This window comes from Phytophthora parasitica, assembly GCF_000247585.1.
Source record: "Phytophthora parasitica INRA-310 unplaced genomic scaffold supercont2.97, whole genome shotgun sequence".
Lineage (NCBI taxonomy): Eukaryota > Oomycota > Peronosporomycetes > Peronosporales > Peronosporaceae > Phytophthora > Phytophthora nicotianae.
In genome coordinates this window covers 97,240-111,405 of record NW_008649083.1, presented here as the reverse complement: position 1 = coordinate 111,405, position 14,166 = coordinate 97,240, and the positions used below count along the sequence as shown (strand labels likewise).

At 51.9% G+C, this 14,166-nt stretch overlaps 8 protein-coding genes across 14 annotated transcripts in view; 4 read left to right on the top strand and 4 right to left on the bottom strand.

Annotated features, from left to right (window-relative positions):
- The window catches only part of PPTG_18951 (hypothetical protein), a gene marked incomplete at both ends in the record, with an annotated part of 1,458 nt that extends 966 nt beyond the window's left edge, over nt 1-492 (bottom strand). Inside the window, 2 exons of the mRNA XM_008917278.1 lie at nt 73-323; nt 382-492. Of these exons, the coding sequence (XP_008915526.1) occupies nt 73-323; nt 382-492 (362 nt within the window). The remainder of the gene's footprint in view (nt 1-72; nt 324-381) is intronic.
- An 81-nt stretch (nt 493-573) lies between these two features.
- Nucleotides 574-6,474, top strand: PPTG_18950 (hypothetical protein). 4 transcript variants are annotated; one of them, XM_008917275.1, is made up of 9 exons: nt 627-922; nt 991-1,165; nt 1,233-1,703; nt 1,776-1,913; nt 1,979-3,035; nt 3,101-3,249; nt 3,318-3,367; nt 3,429-3,521; nt 3,582-3,798. In XM_008917275.1, the coding sequence occupies exons 1-8, from the start codon at nt 627-629 to the stop codon at nt 3,490-3,492; spliced, it is 2,400 nt and encodes a 799-aa protein (XP_008915523.1). In that variant the 3' UTR covers nt 3,493-3,521; nt 3,582-3,798. The 4 variants fall into 4 exon arrangements, with proteins under 4 accessions (XP_008915522.1, XP_008915524.1, XP_008915523.1 ...); XM_008917274.1 differs by having other exon boundaries at nt 574-922; nt 3,429-6,474; XM_008917277.1 differs by lacking the exon at nt 627-922 and having other exon boundaries at nt 948-1,165.
- PPTG_18949 (hypothetical protein) lies at nt 1,760-6,383 on the bottom strand. The gene is made up of 2 exons (XM_008917273.1): nt 5,922-6,383; nt 1,760-5,863 (listed from the first exon to the last, which is right to left on the bottom strand). Exons 1-2 carry the CDS (start codon nt 6,267-6,269, stop codon nt 3,584-3,586), a joined length of 2,628 nt encoding a protein of 875 aa, XP_008915521.1. The 5' UTR covers nt 6,270-6,383; the 3' UTR covers nt 1,760-3,583.
- Nucleotides 6,475-6,480: 6 nt separating the features above from the next.
- On the bottom strand, nt 6,481-7,190 carry PPTG_24469 (hypothetical protein). The gene has a single exon (XM_008917290.1). It carries the CDS (start codon nt 6,822-6,824, stop codon nt 6,651-6,653), a length of 174 nt encoding a protein of 57 aa, XP_008915538.1. The 5' UTR covers nt 6,825-7,190; the 3' UTR covers nt 6,481-6,650.
- Nucleotides 6,961-9,837, top strand: PPTG_18948 (hypothetical protein). Its single transcript, XM_008917272.1, has one exon. The coding sequence runs from the start codon at nt 7,672-7,674 to the stop codon at nt 9,814-9,816; it is 2,145 nt and encodes a 714-aa protein (XP_008915520.1). The 5' UTR covers nt 6,961-7,671; the 3' UTR covers nt 9,817-9,837.
- Nucleotides 9,838-9,862: 25 nt separating this feature from the next.
- Nucleotides 9,863-11,569, top strand: PPTG_18947 (hypothetical protein). Of its 3 annotated transcripts, XM_008917269.1 has the most exons (6): nt 9,863-10,067; nt 10,137-10,222; nt 10,284-10,791; nt 10,851-10,990; nt 11,048-11,125; nt 11,177-11,569. In XM_008917269.1, exons 1-6 carry the CDS (start codon nt 9,960-9,962, stop codon nt 11,385-11,387), a joined length of 1,131 nt encoding a protein of 376 aa, XP_008915517.1. In that variant the 5' UTR covers nt 9,863-9,959; the 3' UTR covers nt 11,388-11,569. The 3 variants fall into 3 exon arrangements, with proteins under 3 accessions (XP_008915517.1, XP_008915519.1, XP_008915518.1); XM_008917271.1 differs by having other exon boundaries at nt 10,851-11,125; XM_008917270.1 differs by lacking the exon at nt 9,863-10,067 and having other exon boundaries at nt 10,107-10,222.
- PPTG_18946 lies at nt 11,350-12,664 on the bottom strand. Of its 2 annotated transcripts, XM_008917267.1 has the most exons (3): nt 12,373-12,535; nt 11,893-12,312; nt 11,350-11,838 (listed from the first exon to the last, which is right to left on the bottom strand). In XM_008917267.1, the coding sequence occupies exons 1-3, from the start codon at nt 12,422-12,424 to the stop codon at nt 11,546-11,548; spliced, it is 765 nt and encodes a 254-aa protein (XP_008915515.1). In that variant the 5' UTR covers nt 12,425-12,535; the 3' UTR covers nt 11,350-11,545. The 2 variants fall into 2 exon arrangements, with proteins under 2 accessions (XP_008915515.1, XP_008915516.1); XM_008917268.1 differs by having other exon boundaries at nt 11,893-12,664.
- On the top strand, nt 12,660-14,166 carry PPTG_18945 (hypothetical protein). Its single transcript, XM_008917266.1, has 3 exons — nt 12,660-13,328; nt 13,394-13,648; nt 13,711-14,166. Exons 1-3 carry the CDS (start codon nt 12,711-12,713, stop codon nt 14,035-14,037), a joined length of 1,200 nt encoding a protein of 399 aa, XP_008915514.1. The 5' UTR covers nt 12,660-12,710; the 3' UTR covers nt 14,038-14,166.

Genomic DNA, 14,166 nt, shown 5'->3' with positions numbered 1-14,166 from the left:
AGACCCTTCCTCGGTCGTCCAAATCGGTTGATGGCCACCATCGTGATAATAGCATCGTGCGTGTGTTGGAACGTGCCAGTGGGAACATCGTGGCGGTAGCCGCTGACCTGCACAGCCATGGACGAGTTGCTGAGACCGATAACCTCGCCCTCTACGCGCACCAAGTCGCCGTGGAACACGGGCTTAACCAGGTCCACACGGTCGAATGAGATGGTGGCGGTGGGTCCTAGTGATACGCGAGACGAGATGGTGCCAGCCAGCACGTCCATCAGCTCCAGGATAGGACCAGTTCGCAGCCATCGGCCTTTTTGGCTGTCCTCACCCTGGAACATTTGAGCGGTTAGTGGCAATGAGTCATGGTATTGGTGGTTCTTTCCGTACTATGATGTCGGTGAATGCCAGTCGCGTGTCCTTGGCGCGTACTTGAGTGGGCATGCGGCGCATACGCCACATGTCCTGCGCCGTACCGACGAGCTTCTTGAGCAGCACCATCCTTTTGCTTGGTGATCACTTCAGTGGCTCAGCCTTGTTTCTAACATAGATGATACCCATGGTATTTCTAATTGGATTTCTAAAAAAGCGCGGGTTGAACTGACAATCACTCTTCGAATTCCGCACTCGCAGCGATGGCCACAACGTCGACTCTGCATGTGCTGGATCGGCGCGACGTGCAGCGTATCTGTAGCGGCCAGTCGGTAGTGGATCTGGCGACTGCCGTGAAGGAGCTAGTGGAGAACGCGCTGGATGCCGGCGCGACGCAGATCGAGGTGAAGCTCAAGGAGTTCGGGCGTGATGCTTTCGAGGTGGGCGACAACGGCGCGGGCGTCACACCCGAGAACTACGCGTCGCTGGCACGCAAGCACTACACCAGCAAGATCAGCAGTTTTGAGGACATCGAGACCGTCGCGTCCTTCGGCTTCAGGTGCGGCACTTAGCATGGAAAGAATTTGTCATCATTTTTTTTTTTTTTGAGTTTTTGTTTTATTGCAGAGGTGAGGCGCTGAGCTCAATATGCGAGTTGGCGGCGAGCTTCACAGTCTGTACGAGAACGAAGAACGAGGCTGTGGGAATGTTACTTGAATACGACGCGAGTGGGACGCTGGTGAAGGAGACCAAGAAGGCGCGTCCTGTGGGGACCACAGTGACGGTAGAAGAACTCTTCAAGGTGCGGATAGAGTTTGAGACGGTGGACAGGAGCCGAGCTAATCATGTGTATGAATTGCGAATTGTAGCCGCTGGCTGTTCGGTACAAGGACTTCAAGCGAAATATTAAGAAGCACTACGCCAAGTTGCTCAAGGTTCTGCAAGCGTACGCTGTGAGCTGCGCGAACGTCAAGATCTGTGTATTTAATATCACTGGAAAGAACGCCAGTCGACATGTTGTACTGGCTACTCAAGCGCACCAGACGATGGGGGAGAATATTGCCAATGTATTCGGCACAAAGTTTTTCAGGACACTCCTCCGCGTAGATTTTGAGCTGAAGGGCAGTGGGAAGAGCGAGAAAGACGAGAAGGATGATGCAAGTGATGAGGGTGACAGTGATGGCGAGCAGAAGAGTTCCGCTGTGGAGATTGAAGACAATCTGAGTGGACAAGAGCGCAAGGTAGAGGGGTACGTTTCCAAGGTAGGTGCTGGTGTCGGCCGGAGCGACAACGACCGACAATTCTTCTTCATCAACGGACGCCCGTTTGATCTTCCGAAGGTTCGTAGGATGCTTGATGGATGTAGCTATGGGAGTGTGGTTTGCAACTGACAAGTCTGTAATACTACATAGATGGCGAAGACACTGAACGAAGTTTGGCGGCAATTTGAAATGAAACAAAAGCCAGCATGCGTCCTCAACTTTCTGCTTCCATTGGGCGACTATGACGTGAATGTTACTCCGGACAAACGCGAGACATTTGTGAAGCATGTAAGCTCATATTTCTGGAATTCGATAACCTCACCGCTAATAGGTATTCGTGTTATGGCGTACAGGAGGCAGAAATTATTGATGCATTCAAAACGGGTCTAAACAAGCTCTACGAACCAAGTCGAGGAACATTTACAGTTCAACCTTTAATGACAGCGTTCGCTCGATCCACGAAGACAGAAGAAACTGCCAAGCAATCTGCTCTGGAAGCATCAGAAAAGGATACTCCCGGACAGCCAGAGCGCATCCCCGCCGTGGAAAGTCGAGATGAGGATGACATGCCAACGAATGCTGCTTCGCAAAACGAACAATCACAAGACAATAAGCCCGAAGCTGAGGAGCAGAAGCCTAAACACGTGATTGTCGAAATTCTCCAGCCAAAAATTCCACGGAGCGAAAGCATAGATCGTGTACCTGGTAATCCGAAAGAGAAGGTGAAAGCACGCCAAGAGCCGAAGCCCTCTTCGTCGCCAAAGACAAGTACTGCATCCGCGCCATCATCCCCGGAAGAGATCCTATTGGATCTGCGGAAGTCTGCCAAACGACAGAAGCTTTATTGCTCCATGCCGTCACAACCGACCCCGTCAACGCCTGAAGAGTACATGTGGTCTTTTGACGAGATGATCAAACAGCGGCAACAGTATTTTGAGGAAGAGGTGGAATATGAGCGGAAACGTAAGACCAACCGCCTCAAGGTTCCGAAGACGTGCTCAACCTCTGTCGATGGTACTGCCGTCGAAACAGACAATGAGCTTGCAGCAGCAGCATTGCAACGCGTGCTTAAGAAAGAGGATTTCAAGCGCATGGAAGTTCTTGGTCAGTTCAACCTTGGCTTTATCATTGGCAAGCTGGACAATGACCTGTTCATTATCGACCAGCACGCCAGCGACGAAAAATTCAACTACGAAACGCTTCAACAGACCACAGTAATGCACCAGCAACCCCTTGTCCGCCCACTAATGCTAGAGCTGACAGCTGGAGAAGAAATGATCATCTTGGACCACTTGGCTGTTTTTGCGAAGAATGGCTTCACCTTCCTAGTAGACAAGGACGCTCCCGCTACAAAGAAGTTGAAGCTGCTGTCGTTGCCTTTCACAAAACACACACAGTTCGGTACTGAAGGTAATGTGGTAGCTGTGCTATCTCTTTGTCAGAAATTTATGACTTATTTGCAACTTGTGCAACAGATATTCGAGAACTGGCGTCGCTCCTCATGGATGCACCGTTGAACCCAGCTACTATCCGCTTGCCGAAAGTGATGGCGATGTTTGCGTCCCGAGCGTGCAGAAGCTCCATCATGATTGGAACCGCTCTTCACAAAGAGGAAATGCAGAAGGTAAGGAGATCAAAGCGGTGCATACATGTACTGGCAGATGGTGTTGATGGTTTATTGCTGTCTTCCAGATTGTTCGTAACCTTTCCGGACTGGACCAGCCGTGGAATTGTCCTCACGGGTACGTTATCTTGCCTGCTGTGTCGTACCTGTAACTAACTTGCATTCTTTGAATCGTACAGTCGACCGACTCTCCGCCATTTAGTTGATTTGATGCATCTCGAAGACAGCAACGACAGCAATTAATTTCGTGTAATCAAGCGCATAAGCCTAAGGTTCGTCCTGCGCATGAGTGCCAGCCACTTCAATGTACGGCTATGTGAATAATTATCTAGCTTCAAGGTGTTGTCCCGCTTGGTAGCACAGGAGTGGCGTTGGCGGTGGAGCCAGGAGGTGGCAGTTGTTTGTGATACTTCTCACAAAGTTTGTTGTAGGCATCGATGAGGACTGGATCATTCTCGTCTCCATTGTAATTGGCGTTCACGAACTCGGTCCACTCACGAATATCATTTTCTTCGGGGGAGTGTGTGAAGCACCCACCCTCGCACTGACACTCTCCGCCATATTCCTTCGGCAAATTCTCTGGGGCGACAAACTCCAGCAGTGCTTTTGTGATGTCCTTGTGTCCGCGAAGTACATGGATTCGCTCACGAGTTTTGGGGTTGACAAGTGGTGACACCAGTTTCCAGATGAGGTTAAACCACGCAGGCGGATTGATGATGAAAACCTGGTAGACACGCTCTGGATTGTACGTCGCGACCACCTCGCCCCATTTCTTTGTGTAGTTGACCACATCACTCGACAAATCAGCCATGGAAATGCCCTTGATATCGTAGATTTTCAGCATGTTGCCTTCCGGGAATGGGCGCGGGTCGATCACGTTCCACATGAACTCCATCATCCGCACGTGGTGCATAATAGCTTCGTCTTCCGTGACTCCTCGGGCCGTGAAGTCATGTAGCGCCTTCCGTTGGCCGCCAAGGAACTCGAACGAAATGGGATGACCCAGGCGGTCCTTCTTGTGTGTAAAGTGAGTGAAGCACTCCTTCATGTCCGTGAACACGTGCGACGGGCGCAAAAGAATCGTGTCGACGTCGTGTTCTTTCCGCCACTTCATTGTGGCCGCGTACCGCTCCTTCGCTTCCTCGACGTCACCTTCACAGCCTGCCAAGAAGCGGTTATCCAGCTCGAGTTCTTCGCCGTGGTCATCATCGTCGCCCTCGGATGGACCTTCGCTTTTTCCCATCGTGACACTGACACATTCGACTCGTAATTGTTGAGCCCGCGAGAATCTTCTAGTTGTGAGCAGTAAGCTGATACGCTCGTGAAAGCGTGTAAGGAACAGAACGAGAGCCGACAGCCAAGCCAACAGCTCAAACGAGCCGTTATCCATCGAGTTCATGACAGCAGCTACAGCTGCCAGGAATGATGTCAGTCCCCAGAAGCGTCTGTTGGTCTCCTCTGCGCCTTCCAAGCTTCCAACGGCCTTCTCTGTTTTAACCGCAACATGAAGCACGTGATCATCTCGAGGACCATTTCCCAATGGCTCAGCCTCCACTACAACAGGTGGACGTTCCTGTTTGCCACGAGTTAGCATTTCGCGCGAGAAAAGTGCCGTACCATTAGCCGAAGGACCATTCACGTAGAATCGGAGGATACTCGAAGGATACATCTCCACTTGGAAGGCTTCACCGACCGCTGGGTTGCTCACAATAACACTCTCTGGCAGTGATGATTCGTGCTGGACAGTCACACAACTGATAGAATTGTCTTCTGGTTGTGGCCCACGCTGTAGCTTGAAGAGCGCGTCCTGGAAGAGTTGCATGGCCTTACGTAGCGTCGCAGCGATCTCCGTGCACTGCTCCGGTGTGCGTGCTCGCACACGGAATACTCGCCCATCCGAGCGGATCACTGTGAGAATCCGTGGGAACTGATCGTTCACTTCAATGTGCAGAATATCCGACAGATGAACAGTCGAGCGCACCTCACCCAACGCCATGGCCGACATCGAAGCCGTATCATCATCAGGGATCGACCCTGTCGCCTTAAAGCACAGCATCTCGGCCGTCGTTAGCATGAAGATCCGCCACTTCCACAACGCCACATTCGCACTCATACGACGACTCGCTAGGGATCGTCCACCCATCGTAAAAGTTCCCAGGTACAGAATCTCGTCCATCGTATTGTCCTGCTCCTCCAGCAAGCAACTGTACAAGATGCCGGGCATTGCATGGGTGCTACTGCTCGTCAGACCGCCACCCAGCGTGTTCAGACTGAAACTTCCTCGACTACTCACATCCGGAGTCCCAATTGCAGCCACTTCATTGTCCACCGACGGGTTTCGATCCATCCCAAAGGCTGGCAGCGTCATCGACGTCGGGATCTTCTCTCCTGCCAGCGGTGACAGCTCCGGGTCGCTCTCTCGCTCCACATTGGGGTTCGAGTTCTGCCTAATCCTCGAGCTCTTTGGACTGCGATATCCAGCTCGTCGCTGCACTAATTGCCTCGTACACAAGTCGCACACTCGCACCTCCTTCATGATGCCCAGGTGAGGCAGAGGCACTTGATTCTTGCTGTGCACGCCACATACCGCCTGTCCGCAGTTACGGCATCGATGCTACAATAAAGACCGTCAATATCATACAGTAAAGCCAATAATACTCGATAAAACCCACCCGGAGTCGCAAAAGTCGGAGCGGGGCATTGCACACGTGACACTTCGAGTCCGCGCTATGTGGGCCCATGCAGACGTCCAGCGACCGCGTGCTGCCGAAGTCCGAGGCTGTGGGCGCTGCGCCGTCCTCGCCATTGGGGATAGGAGTGCTGTTGCTCTTGAAATGCGCCAGGAAGGCGGCTTTGCGGCGCTGGAGCTCCTCCACCATCGAGGGCTCCGATTCGCCTGCGCTAGGTGACGCCGGAGACGGAGACGAGGACGAAGAGGATGGAGCCACGTCGGGCGTACGTTGCTCGCGGGAAGTTTCGCGCAGGAAGCGCGGCATAGCGAGGCGTTCGCCAGCCCCCATGCCAGCGATGGCGACAGTCTTGCGCTTGTGTTTTTACTGTCGAAGTGTGAAGTGATGAGAGCTGGGGCGGAATGTGTACAGGACGACGTGCAGCGACACGTGATTGTATCGATTATAACGGATCCTGTGTATAGTTGTTTCGATCATTTCTGGATCTTTTACTATGCTGGTAAATTCTTTTCTTGGTAATGTTCGAAAACGTGATTCACAATGTGTTTTCTTTTCCAATATTTATTAAATTAAAGAGGTTATTTAATGCAATTTCTCGTTTACGTGACGCAAAGGCTGGCCAGGGTGGAGTTATGAATCCAACGTGTCTCATGGTAACTTAAACGAAAATATGATGTTCGTTCTCGAATTTCTGAAAAATGGAAAGGCTCTTTAACGGACTTTGCTGCCCCTACGTCCAAGACGACGCTGCTCAAATGCATGCTGCGGCACCACGCAGTCTGTTTGTCTTGAGCCCACGTGGGTTAGCGCGTCGCTGGATCGCTCGCGAGGTTGTTCATGCCCAGCCGGGACCGACTCCTGGATCATGGTGTTTACGACGAGCATGGATCCCTCGACTAACTGCCTCGTAATTCTTCGCTGTGAGCCAATCGTAAAGCGTAAAGTCCTGTTTTATAGCCAATCACATGTAGAAAGTGAATAAGTCGGGAGCACTTCAACCTGAGCATCTCAAGTTGAGATTGCTTATCCCTCGGTTCGCGAAGACTGCAGCAGATTGAAGAGAAACGCTTCTTGAGTCAGTCTTCGCCCAGTTGATCGTCAGTGGCTTTGGAACGATAATGTGTCGACTATATCGTCAAGTTCATGGATCGAAGCTCTGCCTCCATCCACGCTACGGCACGACCGAAACTTTGCGTTCAGCGTTGCATAAAGCCTCCACGTCGCAGATATCATGGTATATCTAGAGTCTAGAATCTAGGCCACATGAATGTTTCTAGATTCAAGAGACATTCATTTGGTGCTGCTCATGGCCTGAGTCAGGCGCGTTAACGGCACGACAAAACCTTGTCAGCGTCAATGCGCTTTACCTGGGTGGCAGATCTATTCGAACCCAACAGCAGCCTGAAAGTACATCCCGTCCAATTTAGCTCGACTTTGACGCACAACCTTCCGTCACGTCATGGTGATCGTCATTGCTAGAGGGCACAGATCTTGTCAGAGCCCGTCGTAACGTTTTGGTTTCCTGGAAAGAGCCTCGTCCAGCGACTTGATGCTGGGCTGTAGCCAGCTCCGCGTCCTTCCGCGCTCGTGCTTTTTTGCGAGCACCGGCGATGAATCCAGCCCCGATCAAGTGAGCGCCGGACGCCCAAGCAGCGAAACCTCGCTTTCGGAGAGGTGACCACTGTCGAAAACGTAGGCTCATTGGCAGATCTCCCGGACACTTCCAGTCACTATGCGTGGGCGACTAGCAGGATCGATGGTCGACACGTGCCTCTCTAGTAACACACCGCTTACACCGACTCCGAATGACCCGTCGGACGATAACTCGATCACTTCATCAGGTGTCGGAGACGCCATCGGCATCGCCGACCGGGAAACGGGACATCGATGCAGCCTCACAACACCAAAAAGTGAGCTACGATCCCCTTCCTCCGGTCTCGACGCTCACTATGGCTGTCTCGACTCGATCACGGCAGAGATTTATCTTCGCGGTTTAAGTGCAGAAAGCAAGTCCAAGGACAAGTCAATCGACTTCACGACCGAGTTTGAAGCCGCTCAACGTCAACAGCACGGGTGTTTGCAGCTATGCACCATCAGTTGGCAACACGTTTCGTACATTATTCAGCCAAAGAAGCCGTGGTTTTCCGGGCGATTCGGACGCAACAAGAAGAATCAGAGACCGGTAGATCTTAAGCCTCGCAAGATTCTAAACAATGTTTGGGGACGATCAGGGCCTGGAGACCTGACCGCTATCATCGGTCCGTCCGGAGCGGGTAAAACAACATTACTCGACATTCTAGCAGATCGTGTACCCCCTGGTGGACCAGGGGTACGTGTCGAGGGAATCGTAAACGTGAACGGTAACCCTCGAGATTCGCGCACATTCCACTCGATCATGAACTACGTTTCACAGGATATGGCATTCCTCGGGTCTTTCTCCGTTCTAGAGACTCTACAGATCGCAGCAGGTCTAGGACTACCTAGTCACGTGCCTCCTCTTACACGTGAGTCTCGTGTTCAAGACGTGATCGATGCAATGGGATTACGCTCCTGTATGTACGCAAATGTTGGTGATGTATTTCACAAAGGCATCTCGTCAGGTCAACGTAAACGACTCGGTATCGCCGTTGAGTTACTATCTAATCCAGCTTTACTACTGCTCGATGAGCCAACGTCAGGACTCGACGCTTCCTCGGCTCGAAGTGTGATGCAACACATTGAACGACTCTGCCAAGAGAGCGGCAAGAACGTCATCTGTACGATCCACCAGCCATCGTCTTCGGTGTTCGAAATGCTGACGAATCTAATCATTCTAAGCGATGGCCAACTCGTGTACTTTGGAGCGGCATCAGCAGCACTTAACCACTTCTTTTCGTTGGGTTATGTGTGCCCAACTTACTCTAATCCTGCAGAGTATTTTGTTCATTTGGTGAACAAAGATTTCCACACAAGTTTAAGTCTCGACCCTTTCGTGCACGCACTGGAAGATGGCCCGGAACCACAGCGTCTACGTGGGGAGATAGCACGTGACCGCTGTCTGGGGGATATGAACCTCATCAACTATGAACTACTACGAGCGATGCGCCCTTCGAGACTTGATCAGTTCTCTGTTCTCTTACATCGAAACTTGACCAATAATTGGCGTCACCCGGGAGTTTTCTGGCTTCGAGTACTCATGTACATGTTGCTGTCATTCATGGTCGGTACAATGTACTTGAGCTCGAACAGTGAGATCACGAGTTCTGCGATGGTGCCACTACTCTTCTACGTGCAAGCTTTCCTGGTTTTCATGTCGGTTGCTGCTCTACCCGCTCTATTGGAGCAACGAGCCGTACTGGAACGCGAGATACGCTCTCATTCGCTGCATCTGGCCAGCTATACGACCGCTAACCTGCTTGGTGCACTACCTGGCATCGCCTTTATCTCGTTACTGGCGTCAATTATCGTCGTATATTTCGCTCGCGTCCACTCTTTTTGGTCATTTCTTCTCAACTTAACACTGTCGCTCGTCACCTCGGAGTCGATGATGCATCTACTGGGCGCTGCAGTGCCACACTACATCATGGGCATCGCTCTAGGAGCTGGACTCTTTGGTATGTTTATGCTGTGTGAAGGTTTCATGGTTCCGTTCGCTGCTATCCCAACGTACTGGAAATGGGGTTACTATTTGGCCTTCCACACATACTCGTTCGAGTCCTTCATGTTCGAGCATTTCTCGCAGGTTGACACCCAGGAAGCCTGGGATTTACTCAAAAGTTACGGCATGGAAAACGTCAACGTATCTCGAAATATGCTTATCCTCGTCGGATACGCCGCAGGTCTTCAACTCGCAGGCATCGCTGTGCTATTTGTTCGGTTTGGTCGTCATAAACATTAAATAAACTAAAATTCAACATTAGCATAACATCGTCATAACTGCACTCACGCTATCCATGATGAGTCACGTTTAGGGAAGAGAAGTCACGCGAAAGTGTTGATGCAACACAAAACCCAACGTGCGTCCCTCGGCACACAGTAGCCATGACGTTGAAAGCGTTGGTCGGTACTGTTAAGGATCTATGGCGCATGCGCTCAATGCCTGCCCAAGTGCGACCGAAGGACACGCGGTCCGTCATCACCGACATCATCGTATGTACCCAGATATGTTACCTTACAAGTCGATTTATCACGCTAACAACCTCGTTATGAGATTTACAGGGCGAGGAAAGCCAGAAGGGAAAGGTACTGAACGCTGGGCCGATTCTCGCGCTCATGGACGTGGTAGCAGGAGCCATTTCGTATCGGTACGGTCATCCACTAAAGATTTTAACTCACTCGTATTTCTAACGTTAAAGTGCAATGCAGCCTGTCGATGGGGGCAGCAGCGACGATTTCGTTCGACCGTGTGGACTTGGTTAAACCGGTTTTCCATGGAGACCACGTTCGGTTGGAAGGAGAAGTTATCGGGCTTGGGAAATCTTCCATGGCCGTGCAAGTGAGAGTCTTCCGTCATGATCTAAAGACTGATACCCTTCAGCACACTCACGACGCGATCATCACGATGGTGGCTATCAATCGCTTCGGACGACCAAGGGAGTGTCTACCGGACCTGTTCGACCCGGATAATGCTGATCACTGCTTGAAAATGAGCGAACTGGCAAAGCAGCGTAAGGATCTCTCCTCTCTATGGAGACACGAACAGGATGCAGTGAATGCACTGCCGTTCATCAAGCAATCAGACTTGGCTACACTGCAGAGCAAAGCTGAACGCGTTGCTGTGAGCGACACGGTGGTCGAAGTCCGCAATTGTTTCCTGCCTCGCAATCTCAACCCGCACGACACAGTTTTTGGCGGTGATCTACTGGTTTGGATGGTACGAGTTATCCTGTATCAACGAAAACTTGTCTAAAAGTGTTTGTTTTGCTTTCACAGGATAAAATCGCTTTGCATTGTGCGCAAAAGTTCACCAGATCCGAGAAAATGGTGACCATCGCGATGAACAGGGTACTGTTCAAGTTGCCGATCTTGATGCTCGACATGGTTCGGATGCGAGCTCGCGTAGTTCACGTCGAGTACGTTTACATCGGAATTTCACGATAAGCTATCGGATACTTTATCATGCTATGCAGTCATTTCCATCTAGAAGTTGAAGTGGAGGTGTTTATCCACTCCATTATAAGTGGCGGGGAACGCAAGTCACACAGCGGGTACGTCGAGTCCTAAGCTGTATGAAACTGGCTGCTAACGGTGCTTGTTAGCTACTTCACGGTGCTGAATCTCGACGACAACAACAAGTTCAAGCCGATTGAAAAAGGTCTCAAAATTGACGAGACCAACCAAGAAGAGATGCGGATCCACATGAAGGCCCAGAAGCGACGTAACTTCGAGGGAGAAGATACAAACCTGCTCGCGTTGAAGACTCGAATTCTCTCTGGTGAGTTTGCAGCAGATCAACACAAACATCAGTGATGCGTGCGTGAATCACGTTTCGCACAACGAGACGAAGAGAAAACGTCCGTCTACAACGCTCTCCTTACCATGTCTAATGCTACTTCGTTATGCTGAAACGCATTCATTAAACCATACTGATGCTACGTAAGACTGCTGGTTATTAACCAGTGCATTGGTTAAACCGGGGACACCTTCTCTGATTCCGAAGCAGTATCGGCCGTAGCCTCTGAATCCGACGCAACCACTGTCGTCATGAGCGGTGCAGTCGGTTCCTCTGAGTCTTCGTCGGGCTCTTCCTTCCCGCAGCTCTTAGCCTTAAGGGGATCGATCTGCGCAAGCTCCACGAAGCGCTCTCGCTGCGCCGCTTTCTGCAGCTTAGTGATGGTCCGTAGTCCCAGTACAAACTCGCCCACGACGCACAGCAGCAACATGGTCGACGTGAACCCAATGCTGCCAACAAACACTAGACCTATACACTACATCAGCATTGTTTTATCCTGTATATACAGGATAAGTCACCTACCGACGTAATGCCACGGCGACACCGGATCGCAGTGTTCCAGCAGGATATCCACCGGTATAAGGTCGTCCCCCTCCTCCTCCGTCGTATTAGCCCACCGTGAGATCATTAGATTGTACACCGACGCCTTGGACAGTCCTTCCTGGAGTTGCACGCAGCTCAGCACGTTTTGGCACGCGCTGTCTCCCAGCGCGGCCAAGGCGTCCGTCCCGTTCGCGGCGTCTTCCAGTTTGCGAACGCTCTGGCCGCTTTTCAAGTCCCTCGCGTCGTAGAATTGCACCTCGAGCGGCTGGGGCGATACGATGTTCATCGTGTAGCATGTGTGGCCGTACAGCGTGAGCAGGAACCGGTCGCTCTTCCCCAGCAGCAGTTCGTCCTCGCACGGGACGCGTAACTGCCCGGTTTTGGTACACGACCGCAGCGCTATAAGACAAGACCCGGACGTCAATTACCAGCTTCACTAGTCGAATGCAGTGGCCATACCGTCGCTCTCCTGCACCAGCAACGCCCCCACCAGCAGCCACCAGAGCCTCATTCTCGCCGGTCGAAGAATGTCGGACGGTCCGTCCGCTGCGGACGGATTGGATGAACGGTCGTTCAACTTGCGATCTTCTGTCGCACACGCGTGTCAGCATCTGTCATTTGGTGGGTTATAACCCAGGTTTTTTGTGTTTGGGTGACCACTTTAATGCAGGGTTAAATCGTTTTATAACATTGAGGTTGTAGATATCGCTGGTATGTTTAAGCTTTGAAATTGAAAAACCCAATTACAAGATCGTCTCCACATCCATCCCGAAGCCAACCTCTGCCAATCCTGCTTGATGGCGGTGACTCGCAGTCTAGCAATGGCAGCGACCGATGCGGACGCCGCGGCAATGCAGACGGTGCGTGTGTTCAAGTACGCAGCGATGGTGGTGTTGCTGGTGATCACGGCGGCGTCGGCTTTGCTGCCGTTGTGGGTATCCAGCCGTGGCACCCGAACGGCGCAGAACCTGCTGAGTCGGAAGCTGCCGTTCGCCACGGCCGGCGTGTTCCTCGGTTCCGGCTTGCTGCACTTACTGCCTGACGCTGTCAAACTGTACGACGAGGTGGTGGCGAGGATGGACGCACCGCCGCATTGGATGACAGCGTTCCCGAGCGTGTATTTACTGTGTGCACTGGGCTGCTCCATCGTCTGGAGCGTGGACCTACTGAACATGGGCAACTCGGGCAAACTCATGGCGGTGGCCAGTGCTGCACGTCCAGACTATGAGACCAGCATGTACAGGGTACAGATCCCGTCCGTGGCGTCATTCGGGTGGAGGAATCGATCGGTCTCGGTAGACGGCAAGGAACGGTTCTACTCGTGCTCGTGTGGCAGTGTGCCGTCGCCGTCCATGTTCCATCGTGCTGCTAAGATGGAGGAGAATACGTGTCTGCTTACACCCACTGGAGTGAAGGTTCGTCGAGAGTATTTTACACTTAAATGGCGTTAAATTGCGCTTACAAAGTCGTTAATTCCTAGGTTGCGAACGGAGCACCGCAGTGTGTGATGGAGTATGAGACGGCAGCAACAGGGCTGCTAGAGGATGAACATCACGATGATGCGGAAACTACAGTTAGCGAGCACATTGTGTTCTCGGGCGAGAGCTATTTCCTTCCCTATTTATTAGCTGCGCTCTTCTCGGTGCACTCTTTAATTGCGGGTTTTGCCCTGGGGGTTAACCACTCTATGGATCGGACTGCGGTGGCAACCACCGTCGCCATCTTCAGCCACAAGGTACGACCGTGATATTGAAGTGAAATTGTGGCAACTTGCTGACATTTGGTCAAACTTTTCAGTTCATCGAGGCCATGTCAGTTGGTGCCAACTTTGCCAAGGCCAAGAGCAGCATTGCGCACCAGCGATCTATTGCTGTGCTTACGCTCTACAGCTGTATGACGCCGCTGGGTATTTTCTTGGGCATGGTGCTGTCCGATTCATTGCGTGGCAGCAGCGCGCTGACTATGGAGGCAGTGGCGCTGAGCATCGCGTCGGGCAGCTTCATCTACTTGGCATTTCACGAACTTTCCGAAGAGAACGCAAGCCAAGAGACCAATTCCGCCGAGAAGCTCGCGCTGTTCTCCGTGGGCATCTCCAGCATGGCTGTGCTGGCCGCGTGGGCATAAAATAACAGCAGGATGTCCGTGCCAAAGACCTGCAAGTTGAGGTCACCGACACATTCAGCAGGTATGGAGAAACCCATTGCCACAGCCCCAGCTCTTGTCATTAGTAACAGAATCCGCGTCAACTACACG